This window comes from Canis aureus, chromosome 13 (genome assembly GCF_053574225.1).
Source record: "Canis aureus isolate CA01 chromosome 13, VMU_Caureus_v.1.0, whole genome shotgun sequence".
Lineage (NCBI taxonomy): Eukaryota > Metazoa > Chordata > Mammalia > Carnivora > Canidae > Canis > Canis aureus.
Window position 1 is genome coordinate 55879802 of NC_135623.1, and position 24657 is coordinate 55904458.

The following is a 24657-nucleotide window of genomic DNA, read 5'->3' on the forward strand; positions in this document are numbered from 1 at the left end:
TGAATTCATAAAACAGGGTCTTGAAAATCTTTCTTGAACAAAACCCATATTTTTCCGGTCATAAAAATAAGCTAAGCATTCCCAGGGTAGATCTGGGAATCCCCAAGGAAAAAAGGAACAAGACCACATTAAGAAACGTGAGCTTTAAGAGGAGGATACAATGTACAAGACACTGAAAGATTTTAATGCTGGGGAATAACATGATCAATTAGCATTTTAGAAAAATCACTCTGACGGATGTATAGAGAATGAATTATGGGAAAATCAACTCTGTAGGTAGAGCAGCTAAGTCCAGGTCACTGCTGTGAATTGTGAGAGGTATCTGGACCAGGATGGTAGCAATGAGGATGGAGAGAAGAGGACAGAGTCAAGGGCTACATACAAGTATATGTTCAATAGAACTTGGTAACTGATGATCAAGTAATCATGGTGAGGAACTTTACCCAGGTTTCAGGGTAAGAAATCTAGGTTAAAGACATCACGAGTCTATTAAAAAAAAAAAAAAAAAGAAAGAAAGAAATCCAAACAGACACTTTACATTCTTACATTGAGAATTTATTAAATAAGCAAACTGAGAGATTTAGAATACATTCCAAAAGCTCAACAGGCCCATTTCTAGTTACTCATTAGTAACAGAAAGTTCATGAAAAATAACACCCAAAGAACCCTAAAACCCAAGTTTTTGCCATGGTTCCAGTTTGTTCACACTAGCAAACCTTTTAAGGAGGCAACAGTAGGTGATGTTGCTCCCAATGACTCACTGCCTTCCCTGGAGGACTATCCACCCACTCGAGGTGCCAGGTGATTTGCAGGGCCTCACATAGAAAGATTACACTTCCCCGTACCACCAACATTGTTAGCCAAAGAAATGTGAGTAGAAGTAATATAAGCTACCTCTGAATAGAAGTTTTAGAAGGTGGCACATGATCTGTCCATTGTTCTTCATCCCAGATCCCAGGTAGGGATTGCTCCTTCAGCCAGGTCCCAGAATGAAGAAGATAAGTGAGGCTGAACTATATATAGCTCACTAGTTGAATATAACTGTTATAAGATACTGAGCTTTAGAGGTTGTTTGTAACCACAGCATTAACAACAAAATATGACAGATTTATGACAGATATAGGTATCTAACAAATAGCAATATATATGAGATTTGTTTGTTTCCCCTCTTCCGTTTGAATTTTTCTGTTGATCTGCTAAGAAGCAATCTGATGGTAAGAGAAAAAAAAAAAAAAATAGTTGGCCCAAGTATCCCAAAACTAAAAGAACTTTTAAACTGGAAGGAAACTTGATAGTCTGTTGCAGCAAACTTTTTCCATACAGGGCAAATATTTTAGGCTCTTGGGCCACATGACTCTTTTAGAACTACTCAACTCTGCAGATATAGCACAAAAGCAGCCACAGATAATATGTAAATGAATGGGCATGGCTATGTTGCAACAAAACTTTATTTACAAAAACAGTGAGTCAGATTTGGCCCAGAGGATTACAGTTTCCAGATCCCTGGCCTAAATCCTTCATCTTGTCAATGAGGAATTTGAGATTCAGACGCCAACATCATACAACTGACAAGTTGCAATTTGAGCATTAAAATGCAGGTCTCCTGAGTCTCATCCTCTAGAAAAGGTTTCATTGGGCAAGATGGAAATGAGATATACAGGAAAGTACAAAGCAGAGAATGCTAAGGGTAGGTTTTGATTATATTAAATAGCTTTCAACAGTTTGGTTATAAACGAGGATTTGCTTTTCAAGTGATTATGGTTTTCATAAAAACAAATGAATATAGTAAGATCAAATAGGTGAACAAATGATAAATTAGTCCATGCTTGAAAAATGATCTTCACAGGAAACACAATTATATACCTCCTTCCTATTATCATGTCCTCGCTTTATTATTTTTTATCAATATGACAGCATTTGCTATTATTACTGCAATAACTAATCTTAAGGCAATTCTTATAAAAAGAGCATATTATGAGCAACAAATACACTAGACCAGTAGGCAATTATTTCACATGGTATTTTAAATTTTTTCTTAAAGCAATATTCATCGGAGGAAACTCAAACAATACAGAAATATATAAAGTGGCACACTATGCCCTCATCAATTCCACTCCCCAGAGTGTTAACACATGACTGATTTATATCAATCACAACAGTGCAATAGAGCTACTTTCTCTTTTAACAAGAGGAATATAGAGTTCCGCTGGCCAGATACCCCTTAGAAATAATGTTTTTATAAAAACGCAACAGAGATTAAGGATTGTCTATGGCCTGGAATTGAGAAAAGCATGCTGCCTATGCAGAGTTAAAATGGAGGGTCTTGACCCCAGCACTGTAACCAAATGAGCTGGACTCCTGAAATACTTTGATAATACTACTGTAAGATACACAAACACTTCAGAATGAGTAAGAATGTCCACATCTTCTCTTTTGGTATTTACTGGGAAAACTTGGGCTAACTTGCTCATTAAAAGACTGACAATAGTGCTCGCTTCGGCAGCACATATACTAAAAGACTAACAATATTAATCAGATTTTTAAAAATCCATAGTTGAGTAACATCAGTGAAAATGTCAGAGTAAAGAGCTCCAAAAGTCTGTCCCCTATAAAATCAATTTTAAATACTAGCAGAAAAATAAATAAATACATACATACATACATACATACATACAAACTAGCAGAAACTGGCAGAACTGATTTTTGGGGGGAACTCTGGAAACTAACTAAAAGCTTGCAGTAACCTCTTATTGCACTTAAGTCTAGGGAAACGTTTAAAAACAATCTAAATTTTGGTTAAAGTAATGGGCTTTGTAACATTTTAACTTATCCTGGCTCCATCCCTCATTCTTCAGCTCAGTAGTAGCCTTGAAAATAGCTTGCTTTCCTAGTCCCACTATCAAAAAAGGGGGGGGGGGGGTGGTAGAAGAGAATTCACTCATAAATGGTAATACAGTGGAACAACATGAGGGTTAAGGATGCCGACCCTCAACATAGTCGAAAATCTACACAGAACTTTTGATTCTCCCAAAATTTAACTACTAAAAGCCTGTTGACTAGAAACCTTACTGATAATACAGTCTATTAACACATATATTGTATGTTACATGTATTATACACTGTACTCTTAAAGTAAGCTAAAGAAAAGAATATATTATTGAGAAGATACATTTATAGTACTATACTGATCCAAAAAAAAAAAAAAAAAAAACTGTGTTAAGTGGACCCACACAGTTCACACCTGTGTTGTTCAAAGGCCAACTATAATTTGTTTTAACCTGCTGGGTGAGTGCCTTGAAAGACCAGCAAAAAAGACTTGCCTTTATCTTAATTCAGAACTCTCCAAGTGCTAAAAAGTAGCTAGCTGGAGAAAGTTGTTGAAAATATTTTGTTGAAAATATTTACAGGCGAATAAATATATTCGTTGCTGCTACAAGAGACACTGGATAACAGCTAGGGAAAAAAATAGACTAACCAAAGTCATTGGGAAGAGAGCCTGGAGAAATAAGGGCTTTGAAAAGCTCACACATACTCCTGGGAATCTAGAAAGCCACATGTATTCCCAGGATGGACGCATGCTCAGAAAAGATCTGAAAAGGCCCTAAACTCTCATCTCTGGCTGATCTTCTGGCTCTGCACAAGCAGGAAGTGAAGGCTAAACAAAGCTGTACACTGCCTGACTGGGTCTTGAAGGTGTGCTGTGATACACACACACAGCCCACTGCAAAGATGGGAGATTGTGGGAGCAGGGGCTCTAGACATTCAAGGAAAACTTTTCAATGACTAACCACTAAGATAATGAAACTGAGACTTCAGTACCACACATCACAAAGAATACATATTTCACAAAATTAGTTCAGAAAAAGTCATTAAACGGGGGCACCTGGGTGGCTTCGTGGTTGAGAAGCTGCCTTTGGCTCAGGTCATGATCCTGGGGTCCTAGGATAGAGTCCTGCATGGAGATCCCCACAGGGAGCCTGCTTCTCCCTCTGCCTATGTCTCTGCCTCTGTCTCTGGGTCTCTCATGAATAAATAATATCTTTTAAAAAAAAAGAAAAGTCACTAAACAATATCTCAAATAAGCAGTAATAATAAACCTTGGAGTGGGAGAAGAATCTGATTTCCAGAGTTGCTACATTTTCATATTCAAAATGTCCAGTTTTCAACAAAGAATTATGAGAGGTGGGCAGCTCGGGTGGCTCAGCGGTTTAGCACTACCTTCGGCCAGGACCTAATCCTGGAGACCTGGGATCGAGTCCCATGTTGGACTCTCTGCGTGGAGCCTACTTCTCCCTCTACCTATGTCTCTGCCTCAATCTCTCTCTCTCTCTCTCTCTCTGTCTCTCCTGAATAAATAAATTCTTTAAAAAAAAAAAAAAAAGAATTATGAGAGGCACAAAAAAACAAGAAAGCATGGCCCACACACGGGGGTAAAAAAAGCAATCAATATAAACGGTTCCTGTGGAAGCACAGACACTTTAGATCTCACATCTAGCAAAAGACGAACACAGAATATACGAAAAACTCCAAAATATGAAAACAACCAACCTAATTTTAAAATGTACAAAGATGATATAGGGTTATCAATTACCACATAAAAAGATGCTCAACATTATGGACATGCACATTAAAGCCACAATGAAATATTACTACACATCTACCAGAACAGTGAATACAAGAAAAACCTGCCAATACCAAGTACCGATGAGGATGTAGAACAAACAGAACTCTCATAATATGGTGATAATGCAAAATGGTACAGCACCACTCTGGAAAATAGTCTGGCAATTTCTTATAAAGTTAAAAATATACAGTTACTATATGACACAACAAACTGATATCTAGGTCTTTAAAGAGATAAAAATTTATATTTACATAAAAACCTATATATGGATATTTATAGTGGTTTATTCATAATCTCCAAAAACTGAAATCAACCTAAGTATCCTTCATCAGGTAAATGGATGAACAAACTGTGGTATATTCATAGAACACAATTCTACTCACAGTAAAATGCAACAAACTATTGACACACTGTAACAATATGAATGAGTCTCCAAAGAAGCCAGTCTCAAAGGTCAGGTTCTTTATGATTCCATTTATACCATATTCTGGTAAAGATAAAATGACGGAGTCAAAATATAGATCAGTTGTTGCCAGGCGTTAAGGGTGTAGGGAAAGTTTGACCCTAAGTGGAAGCACAGGAATTTCAAGGTAATGGAAACCGTTCTGTATCCTGACTATGGTGGTAGTCACATGAATCTATGCCTGTATTCAAGTTCATAAAAGTATATTTATTTTACTATATTTACATTTTTATTTTTCTTAAGATTTTGAGAGAGAGAGAGCGCGCATGCACTCGAGCCCGCCAGAGAGAGGGGGAAGGATAGAGGGAGCAGCAGATTCCCCACTAAGCAGAGCGCCCCAGGCAGGGCTCCATCCCTGAGCCCTGGGATCCTGAGCCAATGGTAGACTCTTAGACTGAGCCACACAGGTGCCACAGTGTATAAGTTTGTAAACTAAAGGAGAAAAAAAGACTGCGGGAGTTCAAAGCTTAGTTCCATTTCATTTCTTTGCCTCATTTTTCTCATCTGAAAAACAGAATCTGACTTTGTGTCATTAGGGGGATTACATGAGTTCTTGACGTGTATTAAGAAGCACTAAACAAGTGATTGATACATGTTTGTTCAAACATGCCAAAAAGTTGGTACTTTTCGAAAACCTTTTACAGGAGTAAGAAATCCAGCTTTCAATTAAATAAGCAAAGAATTAAATACTGGTATGAGGGAGGACGCCTGGGTGGCCCAGGTCATGATCCTGGAGACCCAAGATCCAGTCCCACATCAGGCTTCCTGCATGGGGCCTGCTTCTCCCTCGGCCTGTGTGTCCGCCTCTGTCTCATGTATAAATAAAGTCTTTAAAAAAGATTTTAAAACCAAAACATTATTTGGAAACCTATGAAGTGACATGACCACAATACCTTCGGCAAAACGTGAACCTGTGTAAAACCTCTGAACATGGAGCGGCTCTATTTTAGGGACTACAACTTTATCCTGTTTTTTGAAACCGTTAACTACACTGGACTACTGAACCGGGCACAAGGATGTGCCTGGGCACAAGGCTGTTACAGCTGTATTTTTTTTTTAAGATTTTTATTTATTTATTCATGAGAGACAGAGAGAGAGAGAGAGAGAGAGAGAAGCAGGCTCCATGCAGGGAGCCCAACGCAGGACTCGATCCCAGGTCTCCAGGATCAGGCCCTGGGCTGAAGGCGGCGCTAACTGCTGAGCCACCCGGGGATCCCTACAACTATACTCTTGATAGAAAACTGGACACTGGGATCCCTGGGTGGCGCAGCGGTTTGGCGCCTGCCTTTGGCCCAGGGCGCGATCCTGGAGACCCAGGATCGAATCCCACGTCAGGGTCCCGGTGCATGGAGCCTGCTTCTCCCTCTGCCTGTGTCTCTGCCTCTCTCTCTCTCTCTCTGTGACTATCATAAATAATTAATAAAAAAAAATTAAAAAAAAAAGAAAACTGGACACTGCAGAAAATATTTCCTTAATAATTAAGAAATAATCAGAATACTAATTAATCGCTATGTTCTCAGAAAACCAATTAATTATAAAATGTAATTATTCCTTCCAATCATTTTTGGAAAACAGCTTGTTTAAATTTCCTGATATTTCCCCACATTAGTAATAAAGACCCGTGGCTCTTACTCCTCAACGGGACAGTCCGGGTTGCTACCCGATACCACACTCCCCTGAACTGCAGTTCTAAGACCCCAAATTTTACTTTATTTATTTGTTTATATTTTATATCTTATTTTAATATTTTATTTATTTATATTTTATTTCATTTTTATATTGTATTTTATTTATTTTTTTATATTTTATATTTTAGTTTATTTTTATATTTATTTTATTTTATTTTAATTTCATTTTTTTATATTTTATTTAATTTTATTTTTAAATTTAATTAAATTTAAATTTTATTTATTCCATCCCATCCCACCCCAACCCAGCGCTTCCTCGGGTCTCGGGGGACACGTGCACAGACTCCCGCGCCCACTGGCCCTGGCCGGTCCGCTGGGGGCGCTGCGGCCGCGCATGCGCCGTCACACCGACAGAACGGCTGCGGCTGCGCGGTGCCGCGTGCGAGGAGCTGCGGGAGGCAGCCTCCCTTTCCCACGTGGGGTCCGGTCGGCGGCGCCGGCCTGGTCACCTGCGTTGACGCCCCACATCCCCACCTGCCACCTGCCGAGTCCATCCTTCCTCGGAGACATCTCACCGTCCCCCTCGGCTGCATTTCCTACACATCCGGGGCTTGGGGGCGTTTAAGAACCAGCAGCTGCCGCTCACCTTACCTGTTAATCAGCCTCCTTTCCGCGACCAAGACCAAGCGTCTCCACCCGCGTCTCCTCAGGGCCCAAGATGGCGGCGCCCGGCCGAGAGCCCAGCGCCGTCTACGGTGGCCGCGCGAGTCCCAGGCCCCGCCGCGCCCCTGCCAGCGCTCCCGGCCCCGGCCTTGACCCGCGCTGCCCTTTCAGGCCAAAGCCTGGCACCGGCTGCGCTGATGACACCAGGTGGCAAACGCCCCAGGCTCGCGGGACGAAAGACGGAACGGGAAAACTGACGCTCCTTAGGGTGCGAGCCTATTCTCAGCAGGGTCACCCACGAAAAATGTGCTTTCTGTCACTGTGTACATTAGGATTCGGGTCAAAATATAAACCCGTGAATAATAAAGACTACATTAAACGTTTCCTAGGAGCTCGATTCTGTTCTATTTGGCAGGTACATTCTGAACGTGCGGGCCGGTCACTGTTCTGCGTCGGAGGCTCTCCCCTCGTGGAACTCGTTACCAGACGTCCACGTGCTCAGGTCGTGCATGCAGCCTCCCGGTTTTTTTTAATTTTTATTTTTCAAGATTGTATTTACTCGTGAGAGGCAGAGACATAGGCAGAGGGAGAAGCACGCTCCCTCTAGGGAGCCCAAGACCAACTGGATCCCAGGACCCCGGGGTCACGACCTGAGCCCGGCAGACGCTCAACCAGGCTACTGGAGTCTGCCAGTTTAACCCTCTGCGTTCTAATAAAGCTCATAACATTTGAGAGAAGCAGCTGCAGGTGGTTCTCACTGCCCTATGCAAGTACCCCAGGCCCCTACCACAGTCCCCCAAGAGATCTGGGATAGGTCCAAAAAGGTAGCCATCTATAGTTTGTCCTTAGCCTCTGAGGTACACTGGCCTCAGAACCCTGCCCAAAGGGGTGCAGGACAGTAGCTGGCCGCCCTACTCAGAGCCTCTGTCTTGGAGAGGCTGACTGGGGAAAACAAGAGAGCCAATCCTTCAGGACTTCAGAAGCCATGGAGGCAGACAGGCGTCAACAAAGTCACAAAAATGGTGGTGTCTCTGACACCTGAGTCGCAGTTATCCCAACTTACAGAAATGTTCTCTGGAGTGGCTATTTGCTGTCAGTTTCCAGGGCAGCTCTTATTTCCAAGTGACTTCTGAGGCTATTTCCTGTGTGTCCTTATAATAAGCCTCCATCAGCTGAGGTTAGCCAAACAGACCTCTACCTCTTGCACTATCGCATACATTGCTTTCCAGTTATTTCAATCAGAGTGCCTTACAACATTCTTTATGTGCAGCCTTTTTTTATGCTACAAGAGAGAGATTAAATAAAGATCCCTGTATAAAATGCATGGTGGATTCAGTTTATTCCTTCTGTTTGACTACAAGTCATCACAATATGAATTACTTATGATGAAAGTACCTACCTATTCAAATGACAAGAAATCACACTGAAACCACTCGACATCACATTTCTTAATAGGACACTAAACCAGTGAGTCTCATCTCACATGGAAGTTCAAAAATTCAGCTCCCCAGCAACTATTCCAGAGGAAATTAATCAAGAAATCTGAAGACGGGGTCAGGAGCATATGTCTTTTTTAAAGCTCTGCACCTGATTCCGATGCCTAGCCAGTGTTGAGAACCCTGGCATGGAGGTACAGACGTAACTGTAGGCATTGTGGCCCAAGGGCCGCTGTCCACATCAGCACCTGGAGCTTGTCAGAAACACTGACTCTCAGACTCCACCCCACGCCTATTAAATTAGGGATCACATTCTTATAAGATCCCCAGGTGATCTGTAGATATATGAAGGTTTGAGAAACACTGTTTAGAGCTCCCATAGTTACAGAAATGTGAAAAATATCACACACCATGTTATAAAGTTTCATATCAAGAAATTTTTTTTAAAAGACTTTATTTATTTGGCAGAGACAGAGACAGTGCGCGCACAGGAGCAGGGAGAAGGACAGAGGAAGAGGGAAAAGCAGGGAGCCTGAAGCTGGGCTGGATCCCAAGACCCCTGAGATCATGACCTGAGCTGAAGGCAGACACTAAACCAAGTGAGCCACCCAGGTGCTCCTCTCAAGAAATTTTCCAAGAAGAAATAGGAATAGAACAGTATAAGAGGTAAAATGTTTGTGATATTAGGCATTTCATATTATTAAGCATCTAATAAAAGTAATATTCAAATGCAATTCTATTCCAAATGAATTCTTACAAACCACACCCTCCACTGGCAATAGTTATACCTCACCTGAGTAACACAAATGTACTTTAGAATCCTAGATAGCTCCAGTTATCTCCACTGAGCTAGTGTGTGTTGAGGGGGAGTTCTTGTGGGGAAATAAAGAAATAATGGGTGTAGTGACAAGAAGGGATCGTGTACATGCGTGGCTCCATGCTGGGGGGCCTTCTAGTTTTTTGTGAACATCTCAAGTTCCAAAATTCTGTACTAGTTCTGTACTAGTTCCAAAGGACTATTTGGAAATGATGATTTGTATTGCTAGAAAAACTAATTCTCCACATGTTACGCAAACCTTTTCTTCTGTGCCCCTTGTCCCTGGCCAGCTCTCAGAGAAAAAAGCATTTACTTATCTTTCAGTATAGTGATTCCTTGACTAATAATATCTTCAAGAAACAATGTTCCAGTACAATAAAGGCAGCCATATCCAACACAAATAACCTCTGAATCCTAAGCAGAAGCCCTGGATGATGAGCCCATTATAGGGCTCATCAGCAACGCAATTGTTAATCTGCTCATATGCATCAGAGTACGGACAAAATTACCTCCTGTCACAACTTCCATTTATTTATTCTTTGAGAAATACTCTGACCTGGCAATAAGCAAAATGACAAAATCAGACAATTGTTTTCAGATTCTACAGGTTTCCTTTTCAGGACCCTTGTCCTAGGAGGGGATCATGACCCTCTTCAAGAACTATACATCACACAAGGGAAATTGGAAGTTCAAGGCACATTCCTTATGATAAACTTAAAAAGTAGTTAGAGAATGAATAATTCCCTTTCAAAAGTTGCAAAGGGGGGGGGGTGCTCTATGATTTTTCAGTGGTCACATTATAATAAAGAACAAAACAGCAAGAAGAATCTAGGTATCCTAAGGTAACCTCATGTTTTCAAAATGCCTTATTAAGCTTGGTGTAAGGAGAATAAGATCAAATTAGAATTTGTATCAGTCAGGAATTGCATTTGGCTGCTGCTTGTACAGACCTAAGATAATGATGGCTTTAACCAGTCTATATTTTCTCAAATACAGGAGGCAGGCAATCAAAACCTCCTATGACAACCCTGTCGTCACTGGGAACTAAGATGCCATCTATTCTTCTGCTCCACCATTCTCAACCCCAAGGTAACCTCATGGCCTAGGATGGCTGCTGTGAGCTAAACCTCCCTACTCCCGATAGGAGATGGAAGGGCAAAAGGATATTCTGTGCAGCTGAGTCCCCTCTTTAAAGAAAGCACTTTCCTAGAAGCCCCACTCAACTTTTATTTGCATCTCATTAGTGGGTTGGCAGAAGTAGTTTCATAGGTGGGGACACTGCCACATGACTAAGGAAAAAAGGGAGGAATACTGAGTAGGCAACACTTCCTAGCTGTGTGATCTTGTGTGATTCTTTACCCCTTCTAGGCCTCGTGTTCCTCAACTGTAAAAATTAAGGAATCGTCACACCTACCTCATAGGATTGGCACAAGGACTAAATGTAAAACAATTACAGCACTACTGGTACCCACTGCACAATGAATATTAACTTGTTATTATTTGGTAATCCTAGTCCAGTGCTTTCCCAGATTCCTTTCCTACTCTAACTTCCTCTCCATATCCAAAACTGAAACAACTCATATTAGTCCTTTGTACCTGCTGATATTCTAGAATGAATGAGTTTTAATAAGAGGACACCTCAATCAGACCTATGTATTTCATGCTTTTCCTTTCTAATTATGAAATGAAAGTATGTGCTTGATATTAGCACACACCAGGCATTTTGGACAGAATTAGGATTCAGAAATTGAACTCACATCCCCCCAAAGGCAGAATCTAAAGACAACCCCAAAGCATATGTTTGGACATCCTTAAAAAATGAAGGTCACTGTAAAAAAGAATGGAATCTCCCATGCAGAGGGATTCCAAAAAAATTATGTAGATATCCTTCCCTCAAGAAGTTAGAGCATTAATTCCTTCCTTCTTAAGTGTGGGCTATGCATGGTGATTTCCTTAACTTCCTACGGTATGGAAAGGGGTCTGGGGGTGGGTAGTTACCTTGAAGTAGAGAAACCTGACAAAATACTAACTCAGCTAAACAATTAAAATCAACATCAACAATGATAAATGATACTAATATTATGTACACTTAATATGCAATAAAAACGTGGCAAACATTTATACCTTCCCCAAACACTACACTCTAAACATGAGAAAAACATCAGACAAAAATGCAAGAGTGACATCCTACAAAAATATCTGACCTGTAACCCTCAACACTGTCAAGGCCATCAAAAACAAGGAAATTCTTTGAAACCATCAGAGCCAAAGGGGAGCCTAAGAAGATACAATAACTACATGTAACATGGTATTTTAGATGAGATCCTGCAAAACAAGAAGGAATTAGGTAAACACTAAGAAAATCTGAATAAAGTATGGATTTTAGTTAATATCAACATTGCTTAAGATGTAAATAATAGGGGAAACTGGATGTGGGTATATAGGAACTCTGTAGTATGTTTACAATTTTTCTATAAATCTAAACCTATCCTGGTGGCTCAGCGGTTTAGCGCCGCCTTCAGCCCGGGGTGTGATCCTGGGGACCCGGGATCGAGTCCCACGTCGGGCTCCCTGCTTCTCCCTCTGCCTGTCTCTGCCCCTCTCTCTGTGTGTCTCTCATGAATAAATAAATAAAATCTTTAAAAAAAAAATCTAAACCTATCCTAAAAAAAAATAAAATAAAATAAATAAAATTAAAAAACAAATAAACCTATCCTAAAAACCAAAATTCATTTAAAAAATAAATGGGGAAGCACCTGGGTAGCTCAGTTGGTTGGGCATCTGACTCTTGATTTCAGCTCAGGTCATGATCTCAGGCTTGTGGGATCAAGCACTGCATCAGGCTCCGCACTCTGGAGGGAATCTCTTTAGGATTCTCTCCCTCTGCCCCTCCCCCTGCTTGTGCTTGCACATGTGTGCGTACTCTCTCTCAAATAAATAAATCTAAAAATCAAAAAAAGATAAGATGGTCTACAGCCTATACCCCCAATGCTCTCCCATACACCCATTCCCTCCCCTGCCCCCCAACCCAAAGGCAAGCTTAGAGCTCCTAAAGATGAGGCCTACAGTTAATGAGGGACAGGAACTGATTTCTACCTCCTTGTAAAACTAGAGGGCAGGCTATATCCACTTCCTTCCCAACCTTAACCCTTCTCTATGCCTGAAGCTACTAAACATACATTTTCATCTTATACTTAATTACTAACATTCCCATCACACCTATGTTCCTTACTATAAATTCCCTAGAACACATCTCCATGTTTTCCATTGCCGAAGTGGATCATCGCTTTTTCACTGAAGCTCGTATCTTGAGCCTACAGGACAACTGGAGCTAGTGTAACTGTTCTCCCCAGGTGAGGCAATGTCTTGAGCTTTGCACTTTTGGCTTCTCCCTCATCAATAGAGCACTTCACAACAAGCCCAGGGAAACCGACCCAAGATCTTATCTCATGCTCTGGCAAACTTCTATAAACCAAGTCAGAAGTTATTTTTCTTCCTATCTCCTAGAATCATAAAATGTAAAGTTGGAAGCCTCATCCTTTCCATTAAAAAAGTCAAAACCAAGGCCCAGAGAAATGCTTTAAATTGCCAGAGGCTAAAACTAATGGAGAGAGACTTGATTAAAAACCAAGTGTTCAGAGGATTAGTTTCAAAGTATCACTGAATGCAAAGCTGAAATAATCTAAGGGAAAACAAAGTATGTTGCACCCAGAATATAATGTGCCAATGAAGTTAGAAGCACTGATGAAGAGTGAAGTGTCAAAATTAAAAAAAAAAAAAAAAAAGAAGAAGAGATGCATCCTGGTTAAAAATAGGATTTAAGGGGCACCTGGGTGGCTCAGTGGTTGAGCATCTGTCTTTGGTTCAGGTCATGATCCCAGGGTCCTCAGATTGAGTCCTGCATCGGGCTCCCCGTAGGAAGCCTGCTTCTCCCTCTGCCTATGTCTCTGCCTCTCTCATGAATAATTAAATAACATCTTAAAAAAAAAATAAAATGTAAGATCACCAACTTACTCTAATGTGCCAAAATCATTTTGAAAAGCAAGAATCAGCTTTTCTTTTCTTTTTTTCTTTTTTTTTTTTTTTTTAAGAATCAGCTTTTCATTTGTAATGATGAATAAAAGGCAAAGGGCACTACATGTTAAAAATAGTCTGTAGAGGGCAAGGAATGCCAAATGAAGAACTCTGCTCAGTCTTTGGGAGTCTTGTAAAATTGATGTATTTCTAAAAGATACATGAACTCCAAAGCAAAGCAACTACACTGGATTCTGAAATGCTGAAGATGCAGGTTTACCTACTTTTTCTCCACCAACTGAAACCCCACAACTTCTCCCAAATGAAGAAAAATGTGGACTCAGGTACGTGTCAGCTGTTTTAACAATAACAAAAATATATGTAAATTAACACTAATAACTTTATAGGTATTTACTATTTGTCTAGCCATGTTCTAAGGGTATTGTCTATACTAATTTATTTAATCTTCAAACCCTATGCAATAGGTTTTATTAATATTACCATTTTACAAATAAGGAATGGAAGCACAGAGAGGTTAGGTAACTTGTTCAAGGTCACACAGTCAGTGAGAGGTGAGCCAAAAAATGAACCATGACAGTTTGGTCCTCTTGCTGAACTCCACTTGGTAGTCATCATGCACTACTTTATATTCTCATATATCTTCATTAAAGTGTATTAGCCTGGAACACACAGATAAATTCCTAAAAATATATAACCTCCCAAACCTGAAGCAGGAAGAAATAGAAGATTTGAACAAACTGATTACTAGCAATGAATTTGAATCAGTAACCAAAAAACTCCCAATAAACAAAAGTCCAGGACCAGAAGTCTTCACAGGTGAATTCTATCAAACATTTAAGGAGGAGGTAAGTGGCGTCTGAGTGGTTCTCAGCCATTGGTTAAGCGTCTGCCTTCAGCTCAGGTCATGACCTCGGGGTTCTGGCACAGAGCCCTGCATTGGGCTCCCTGTTCTGCAAGGAGCCTGCTTGTCCTTCTCCCTTTGCCCCTCACCCTCACTCATGTTGTCTCTCTCTTGCTCTGCTTTCTCTCTCAAATTTTTTTTTTTAAATTAAAAATGAGGAGTAGTATCTCTTCTTCTCAAATGATTCCAAAAAACAGAAGAGGAAGGAAAGCCTCTAAATTCATCCTATGAGGCCAGCATTACCCTTATACCAAAACCAGATCAAAACAAAAACAAATACCACTAAAGATGCTGAAATCCTCAAAAAAATATTAGCAAACCAAATCCCACAATACATTAAAAAATATCATTCACTATCATCAAGTGGAATTTATTCCCCGATGTGAGGTGGTTCAATATTTATAAGTCAATCAATGCGATATATCACATTCACAAGAGAAAGGATAAAAATCACATAATCATTTCAATAGATGCAGAAAAAGCATTGACAAAGCACAACATCCATTCATAATAAAAATCTTCCACAAAATAGTTTAGAGAGAATATATCTCAACATAATAAAGGCCATATATGAAAAACCCACAGCCAACATAATACTCAGTGGGGGGAAAAAACAACTTGCCTCCCCAAGATTAAGAACAAAGAAAGGTTGTCCACTCTCACTACTTGTATTCAACGTAGTACTGGAAGTCCTGGTCACACCAATCAGATAACAAAAATAAATAAACAAACAAATAAATAAATGGCATCCAAATTGGTAAGGAAGAAATAAGACTTCCACTATTTGCATAAGACATGATACTGTATATAGAAAACCCTAAAGAATCCACCAAAAAACTACTAGAACTGATAAATCAATTTAGTAAGGTCATAGGATATAAAATCAAATTACAAGAATCTGTTGTATTTCTATACATTAATAATGAAGTAGCAGAAAGAGAAATTAAGAAAACAATCTCATTTATAATTACACCAAAAATAATAAAATATCTAGGAATAAACTTAATACAAGAGGTGAAAGACTTGTATTTCAAGAACTATAAAACGCTAATGAAAGAAACTAAAGATGATCCAAATGGAAAGATATTCCATGCTCATGGATTAGAAGAACAAATACTGTTAAAACGTCTATATTAGGGGTGTCTGAGCGGCCCAGTTGGTTAAGAATCTGACTCTTGATCTTGGCTCAGGTTATGATCTCAGGGTTGTGCCAACCAGCCCCACAATTGGCCCATGCCCAGTGGGGAATCTCTCTCCCTATGCCCCCCCACCTCATACATACATATTCTTAATCTCTTTCTCTCTCAAATAAGTAAATTTTTTAAGTCCATATTACCCAAAGCAATCTACAGATGAATGCTAACCCTATGAAAATACCAAGAGCATTTTTCACAGAACTAGAACAAATGATCCTAAAATTTGTATGGAACCACAAAAGAACCCAAACAGCCAAAGCAATCCTAGAAAAAGAAGAACAAAACTGGAGGTATCGCAATCCCAGATTTCAAGATATGCTACAAAGCTGTAGTAATCAAAATAGTATGGTATTGGCACAAACACACACACACACAAAAACAGATCAATGGAACAGAATAGAGAGCCTGCATATAAACCCAGGATTAAATGGTCAATTAATCTACAACAAAGGAGGCAAGAATACACAATGGGAAAAAGACAGTCTTTTCAACAAATAGTGGTGGGAAAACTGGACAGCTACATTAAAAAAAAAAGTGAAATTGGACCACTTTTTTACACTATACATAAAAAATAAACTCAAAGTGGATTAAAGACTTAAATATAAGAACTGAAACCATAAAAATCCTAGAAGAGAGCACAAGCAGTAATTTTTCTGACAGTGGCCATAGCATCATATTTCTAGATATGCCTCCTGGGGTAAAGGAAAGAAAAAAAAAACAAAACAAAAACAAAAACAAAAACAAAAAAAAACACAAAAACAAACAAAAAGCATACCCATGCCCCACCCCCCACCCCAAACTATTGGGACTACATCAAAATAAAAAGCTCTGTACAGCAAAGGAACAATCAACAAAACTAAAAGGCAACCTACTGAATGGGAGGAGATACTTGCAAATGACCTATTCAATAAAGGGCTAGTATCCAAAATATATAAAGAACTTATACAACTTAACACCATAAAACAAAAATAATCCAATTAAAAACAGGCAGAAGACATGAATAAGCATTTCTCCAAAGAAGACCTACAGATGGCCAACAGACATATGAAAAGATGCTCAACATCACTCATCACCAGGGATATAGAAATCAAAACCACAATGAGATACCACCTCACACCTGCCAGAATGGCCAAAATCAACAGCACAAGAAACAAGAGTTGATAAGGACGCAGAGATGAATCCTCTTGCACTGTTGGTGGGAATGCAAACTGGTGCAGCCACTGTGGCAGAGAGTATAAAGGTTTCTTTAAAAATTAAAAATAGAATCACCATATGATTCAGTAATTCCACTACTGGATATTTACCCAAAGGATACTAGAACACTAATTCAAAGGGATGCATGCCGCTAATATTGACTGCAGAATTATTTCCAAGATATGGAAGCAGCTCAAGTGTCCACTGATGATGAATGGATAAAGACATGGTGTATAATACAATAAAATATTATTCAGCCATAAAAAAGAATGAAATCTTGCCAATTGCAATGACATGGATGGCGCTAGAAAGTATAATACTAAGTGAAATAAGTCAAAGAAATATTGTATGATTCCACTCATGTGTGGAATTCCTGAAACAAAACAAGGGAACAAAGAGACAAACAAAAAAAGACTCTTAGATATAGAGAACAACAAAAAATTAGTGAACAAACTGATGGTTACCAGAAGGGAAGTGGGAGGAGAGGATGGGTGAAACAGATGATGGGGATTAGGGGAGGGCACTTGTCATGATGATCACTGCATAATACATAGAACTGTCAAATCACCCTATTGTACACCTGCAACTAATATAATACTACATTAATTATACTAGAATTATTTTAAACAAAATAAAGTGTATCAGCCTTATCTTCCCTAATTCTATGACATATTCTTTTAAAGCCGAGATCCTATTTTATAACTCTCTTTATATTTCCTGTATTTTCTATACAATTTTGCATACATTATGGTGATGAGGATAACTAGGCAGGTCTTTTTTTTTTTTTTAAGATTTTATTTGAGAGAGCAAGAGACAGAGCATATGAGTGGGAAGAGGAGGAACTGAGGGAGAGGAAGAGGGATAAGCAGACTCCCCACTGAGCCCAACTTAGGGCTCTATCCCAAAGAATTTGGTGAACCCAGGATCTTTAAACAACATATAAAATGTATCTGTAGTTTCCACAGGACTTAAAAGAAGTCTCTTCAACTTTTTAGATAACTGCAAAGTCTAGGCCATATGACCTGGTTATGTCCCATGAATCAACTCAAAAAAAACTATAGTTTATGACTTGAAACACAAAACAGAGGTAACTGAGAAGCAGCTGTACCTACTACTTGTGTTATTTCAGATCAAGTCTTCTAGCATTTCTATGTTTCAATTTACTTGTCTTTAAAATGGGAATAACAGGGATCATGATCTGAGCCGCTTAACTGAGCCACCCAGGCACCCCTGTTACTCCCTCCCTCTCCCCCTGCTGCCACTCCCTGACTTGTGCATGCACTCTGTCTCTGTAAAATAAATAAATAAAATATATTTTTAAAATAAGAATAACAAAACATACTCTTTCCCCTCAGGTTATTTGTAGGAATCAAGTTAAATGAGGCACTTCAAATAAACGTAAAGTATTTGTAAAATATAACAAGCAACATGCAGGTATAAACGGGGAGATTAATAGCAAGTGACTCTTATTAGCAGCCAGTGGGATAGCCTGGAAAAACATGGACTTTCAGGTCAAAAAGATGTGGATTCAAGTCTCCATTCTACCATTTACTAGCTAATGGATCCTGGATCCTGGGCAAGTTGCTTAAATATTTTTGAGCTTCAATCTTTTCAATTATAAAATGGAGAAAATAATACTGATCTCACAGGAAATAAAAAACACCTGATTCATGGTGAACTTGAATTTTATTCTGTGCCCTTATACTGACAATATGAGTTATTTTACTCAGAACACATGGGAAAAGTTATTGCAGTCCTTCCAGAGTTTACCATAAAGACATCAACATATTGAAAGAATAAATTTATATAGTATTTAATAAACACTACTAAATGCCTACCACTCTTCCCAGTGATCAGGAGAGATCTCAGAATTATGTATTCCCTGCCCTTTGGAGAAACAATATAAAAATGTTATAAGTGAGCCAGAGGGTTTCAAACCCATTTGAGAGTCTGATGAAAGCTACGGCATCTCTCCCTAAAGAAAGCTTAAAAACTGTTAGGAAACAATCAAGGAGATAAGGAGAGTATCTTCATGACCTTGGTAAGTATTCTTAACCAAAGGAGACAGCAAGGGGAAGAGGGACACTAACTACAAAGAAAGATTCAAAAACACAACTATGTTAAAATTAAGAATTTCCACATTAAAAGAAACCATAAAAAATTTTTTTAAAAAAGTAGGCCCAAGTGGAAGAAGATATTTGCAACACAAGCAACCAACAAAAGTTAAGATTCCTTTGTAAGAACTCCAACAAATCAATAAAAAATGACAGCCAAAAAGGGTGATATATTTATGCAATGAAAATAAACTGAATATAACAATATGGATACATCTTAAAAACAATACTGAATGAGAAAAATATAACACTAAAAAATACATACCAGATGATACCTCTTATGAAGTTTTAAAATAGGTCACTAAAGAATATTGTATAGGGATGCATATGCATACAGATAAGACTGTACATAAAAGGAAAAAATAATCACAAGAGTCAAGAAAGTAGTTCCCGGGATCCCTGGGTGGCGCAGCGGTTTGGCGCCTGCCTTTGGCCCAGGGCGCGATCCTGGAGACCCGGGATCGGATCCCACGTCGGGCTCCCGGTGCATGGAGCCTGCTTCTCCCTCTGCCTGTGTCTCTGCCTCTCTCTCTCTCTCTCTGTGACTATCATGAATAAATAAATAAAATCTTTAAAAAAAAAAAAAAAAAAAAAGAAAGTAGTTCCCTCAAGGAGAAGGAAGAGGCCATGACCAAGAGGGATCAGAGTTGGCTTCTAGAGAACTGATGATATTCTATTTCTTGACTTGGATACAGGTTACAAGAGTTTCACTTTGTAATGTATAGGTTTTATACACTCTTCTGAATGTACACTGCAAAAATAAACACACCTTCACAACCACACCTACATTTAGCAGGAAGAGGAGGAGTTCAGACTCCCTCAGTCCACAAACCCTAAATGTATAGTATCAAGTCAGGTGAGATCAAAGGGAAAAAATCTAGATGTAAAATCGTGGGAGAAGAAGGAAGCAGTGAGCACCGGAGAGGTGAAAGATTAGAAAGACAGCTGGTAAGCAGAAGAAACACTAAGCTTCTAGGTCAGTTCACACGCTCACTTGGACAGAGAACAACATCTAGCACAAACATAGCTAACAAATGCCCAAGCTTGGTAAGGAATGCGATGGTGTCTGAAAAACACTTAAATGAATGAGGCAAAGGAGGAGCACAGCTGGTAAAGAAATGTGAACTATTAAATAATGTATCCCCAAAGAAAGAAGGCCAGTTGTTGCAAGTTTAACCCTCTGCCCACTCCATAATATTTCTGCCTCTAACCCTTCGGTGGAGACGGGGCATATTACATGGTTAGAAACTGTAAACACTAATTTCTGAGTGAAACATACACAATGTCCTGTCTAGTGAATTATTATCACAGAACCTAGGAGAGTTTCTGCCAGCCATGGGATAAATATACATACTGCAACTGACTGATGAACATATAACTGGATCAAATCTAGTGTAACCTCCAGTACTCTTCACAGTACAGCCCATTGTAAGAGAAAGCGAAGCTTTTTGCTGAATAGGAATCCAAGGCGGCCTACACTGTTTAAATCACCAGTTTAAAGGAGGTACATCTTTGGGAAGTTTTTTCACTGTGTTCTTGCAAGAAATATTAATTCATATCCTGCAATTCCCCCATCCTATCACTAGTCTGGATTATACTAAACAAAACCATCAATTATTTTCAAAAAGACTGGTATTCACGCAGAAAGTCAAAAGGCTTTATTTTGATGGAAAGCTCTGTGATGGGCATCAAGAATTATTTTTAAGGTTCCAAGATCCTGCCAAAGGCCAAGGGCATTAAATTGACTATTTCTTTACATCCCACTAAACTCCTTCCTTTCATCCCATTTTGTATCCCTCATTGGTTCCCCACAGACTTGTTATCTTCTCTTAATTCTCCAACTTTCAGGTTAAGGGAGCCACATAGAGAGGCTTCTCCATGATTTGAGGGAATGTTTACTATGGTCCATTTTCTAAAGAGGCTTTAATGTCTCTAAATCTTTCTCAGTTCTCTCTCTCTCTCATCTCCCTAAATTTGTTCTTCCCTCCAGTTTGCAGAAACTTGGCTAATCCAGCTGGAACCAAAGGCCAAAGAATTTCCTCTCCATTATGTCTGACTGAAAAGCTGCCCCAGGAACAGAGAAGGGGTGTGGACCTACACTTACGACTGCGGATCAAACTATTGATCCGAGCCGCCTTCGTGCACCCAAAACCACAAGACCAATAATGTACCTCTAGACCCAGAAAGGAGTCTCGGTCCAAATGAGCTGCCTTTAGGCATGCTACATCCTGGACGGGGGGGAGGGGGGTCACGAAATAACTACGGCAAGTGCTACCGATAAGTGGGGAGCGCGGGCGGGGGGGGAGGGGCAGAATCCAAGGTCCGAAGTTCAGGAGACACGAAACCAGACTCGACCCGCACGAGTTCGAGCTGGCGGCGGCCGCGCAGGCAAACCGCCGGGAGGCGTCGTCCTCCGAGCCCGCGGGACCCCGGGATCGCGCCCGGGCCTCCGGCTCCCCTAGCGAGAGTCACCGCGGCCGCCCGCTCACGCCAGGGCTCCCGACTTCGCGCGTTCGCAACGTCCGTAGTTCGCGCTCCAGGGCCACTAGCAGGTGCAACTCCAGCCACCCGCGTGGGTGTCCCGGGGCGCGGCCCGCGAGCCCGCGCGACCGCCGAGAGCCACTGTGCCCGCGTCCCGCCGCGCAAAGACGCCGGTGCCGGCCGGGGGGCGCTGGGGGCAAGGCTGCCGCCCGGGCAGGACCCGCGCGGCCCCGGGGCGCCCGACCCCCCCGACCCCCCCGCGCCCCTCACCTGCCGCCGGGTGGCCCGACAGCGCGCAGCCCCGGGGCGCCCCCCCCGCCTCACCTGCCCCCCCTCCCGGCGCCCCTCACCTGCCCCCCTCGCCTGCCCCTTCCCCGCGCCCCTCACCTGCCCCCCTCGCCTGCCCCCTCCTCGCGCCCCTCACCTGCCCCCCTCGCCTGCCCCCCCGCGCCCCTCACCTGCCCCCCTCGCCTGCCCCCCCGCGCCCCTCACCTGCCCCCCTCCCCTGCCCCCTCCCTGCGCCTCTCACCTGCCCCCCTCGCCTGCCCCCAGCGCCCCTCACCTGCCCCCCTCGCCTGCCCCTTCCCCGCGCCCCTCACCTGCCCCCCTCGCCTGCCCCCCTCGCCCCTCCCCTGTGCCCCCCGCCTGCCCCCCCCGCGCCCCTCACCTGCCCCCCTCGCCTGCCCCCCGCGCCCCTCCCCTGTGCCCCCCGCCTGCCCCCCCCCGCGCCCCTCACCTGCCCCCCTCGCCTGCCCCCCGCGCCCCTCCCCTGTCCCCCCCGCCTGCTCCCCCCCGCCTGCCCCCCCCCGCGCCCCTCACCTGCAGCGGGGTGGCCCGACAGCGCGCGGCCCCGGGCACGGCGCGGGCCCCCGAACTCGCGGCGCTCGCGCAGCTCCTCCTCCTCGTCCTCCCGCCGCCGGCCCTCAGCCATGGACGAGGCGCGGCGGCGCGGCCCCGGAGCGGCGGGGGAGCCGCGGGCCTCGGCGCGGGTCCGCGAGCACCGGGCGCCCCAGGCCAGCGCCCTCGGGCCGGGCGGCGGCGGCGCCTCCGGACTCCACCTGCAGCCCGCGGGCAGCGGCCTGGCTCGGGCCGGGCGGGCCTCCCCGCCTCCGCGCGGCGCACCCGCGGCCTCCGGCTCCCGCCCCGCTCCCGCTCCCGCTCCCGCCCCGCTCCCGGCTCGCCCTCTCGCGTCTCCCCTCCCTCCCTCCCTCCCTCCCCGCCCCGCGGAGCCGCGGCCGGGCCGGGGCGGGGAGCGCGCGGGCCTCGCCCCCTGGGGAGGGGTCACGGCCTGGGGCCGCCCCGCAGCCGCCGCAGCCGCCGCCGCCGCCGCGCCCGACCCCGACCCCGACCCGCGCGGACGGAGTAAATAAACGGGAGAGGAAGCGGGGAGAGAGGAGGCGGCCTGGCCCCTTCCTGCCCCTTCCCGGTATCCCGGCGTCAACAGGAAACCCATTTGCCCGACACGGAGACAAAGGAGGGGGAGGAGCAGCCTTCCCGCGGCTGCACCGGGACCCGCGGGTCAGCGGGAGCCCGGCGCTCGGAGCACACCTGCAGTCCGGCCCGGCCCCTGGGCTGCACGCTTGTTCCTCTTTTCCTCCCACATCACCCTTGCAAACCGAGCCTCCCCAGGACACCGGATTTTAGGGCAGTGACATGATTCTGTACGACATTTTAACGGCGAATACATGTCAATATGCATTTGTCCAAACTCATAGCATATATAACACCCACGGAACCCCAATGTGAACTGTAGGGTTGGGGTGATGGTGACGTGTCAGGTAAGGTTCCCCAGCTGTAACAGATGGGTCACTCTCTCCTAGCCGCTGATGATGGGAGAGGCTGTGCAATGCGGTTATTTGTGAAACCCCAGTCTTCAGCTCAATTTTGCTGTGAATTAAAATATAAAGTCTAATTCTTTTTTTAAAAAAAAAATTGTTATTTCAGCCTCGCTGGATTCTAATTACCTTAGGGTTAGAAAGTGGCCACCATCCCTAGAAGGAAATGTATTTAAGAGCCATGTACCTGATTAACTGGAGAGAAATGATCTGATGAAGTGGCAGGAGCACTGGTGCTGGAGTGAGAAACTATAATTTGAAGCACTTAGCTATGAGATCTACCCTGTGAACGGTTTTTTCAAAAGTGAAATGTACGTGTAAGAAAGTTATTATGTGTATTTGTAGAGTGCACATCTTCCGTTCAGGACTTGTACATACACAGGTCCTCATAGAGATCCTGGAATCTCAGAAAAATACCCAAGCGACAAGCAGGAACATTGTCTGGACATGAACCTGTAGGAAACTCCCTGGTGGGATGAACAGGCCTTCATCTCCAGCCTCTCTGCTCTATTTCTGAGAGATCGTGAGAGTTCGTGATGTTCAGCATGTGAGAGAAAAAGAAAGAGAGAAAAGGGTCACTGAAAATAGAATTGCCTGCGTACCTGAGTGCTGTGTCTTTGCCTTTTCAACAGTGGTTGTGGCTGCGTGAGAAAACCTTTCTGCTTCTGGGCAGATAAGAACCACAATCGATTTTGTGGAATTGAGGTCAAATCCACAAGTTAAAATTTTATTATTGCATAAGCCATTAAATAAGTAGACATCTGGAGAATTTGAAATTAAACTAGGGGTGGGTAAAAAAGTTCTGGCCTATTGAGTTCTTCTAAGAGTTTGAGTTTACTGTCAGGGAAAGCCCATTTGTCACTTACCTTCAAAGATGAGGAATCACTCCAAGGTCCCTATTCTGACAACACAAACTTCACTAAAGCTGTTGAAGTCAGTCGTGCTGTTATTCAGATTCTTAGTGTGAAAAGGCCTGCAGGTGTTCTGGATCTTCCATCCAATCAGAGTCTTCAAAACCCACCTCCTGCTTTGGGAGTACAGGCTCACTTTACATTCAGCAAACATTCATGGGAACTATTGTGTGCCAAAAACCGTACTAGGTGCTGTGGGGAGCCTCAAAAGAAGGAAAGAAGTATTTACTTTCAGGCCTTGTGGTAGGCGTTTTTCGTATAGGTTTTCTCATTTTATTTTTAAAAAAATTTTTAACATAGAATATCCTGTCTTAACCAGTTTTTTTTTGTTTTTTGTTTTGTTTTGTTTTGTTTTGTTT

The 24657-nt window shown here is 42.6% G+C and overlaps 1 protein-coding gene and 1 long non-coding RNA gene across 9 annotated transcripts in view; one reads left to right on the forward strand and one right to left on the reverse strand.

The window, feature by feature from the left end:
* Positions 1 to 24470, reverse strand: part of SH3D19 (SH3 domain containing 19) — a 179480-nt gene extending 155010 nt beyond the window's left edge. For 4 of the 8 annotated variants that reach the window (XR_013351001.1, XM_077846351.1, XM_077846352.1 and 1 more), the window contains exon 1: positions 22372 to 22696. Coding sequence is in view for 3 of the 8 variants with exons in the window: in XM_077846351.1 (XP_077702477.1) it covers positions 22372 to 22483 (112 nt within the window). In the remaining 5 variants the exon portion in view is untranslated. Of the gene's footprint in view, positions 1 to 7366; positions 7509 to 22371; positions 22697 to 24253 lie in introns of those variants that run through there. The other 4 variants (XM_077846357.1, XM_077846355.1, XM_077846356.1 and 1 more) reach the window with 4 other exon arrangements.
* Positions 7134 to 10712, forward strand: LOC144282542 (uncharacterized). Its single transcript, XR_013351003.1, has 3 exons — positions 7134 to 8125; positions 9283 to 9480; positions 10628 to 10712. It is a non-coding gene; the product is annotated as an uncharacterized LOC144282542 (long non-coding RNA).
* Positions 24471 to 24657: the final 187 nt, after the last annotated feature.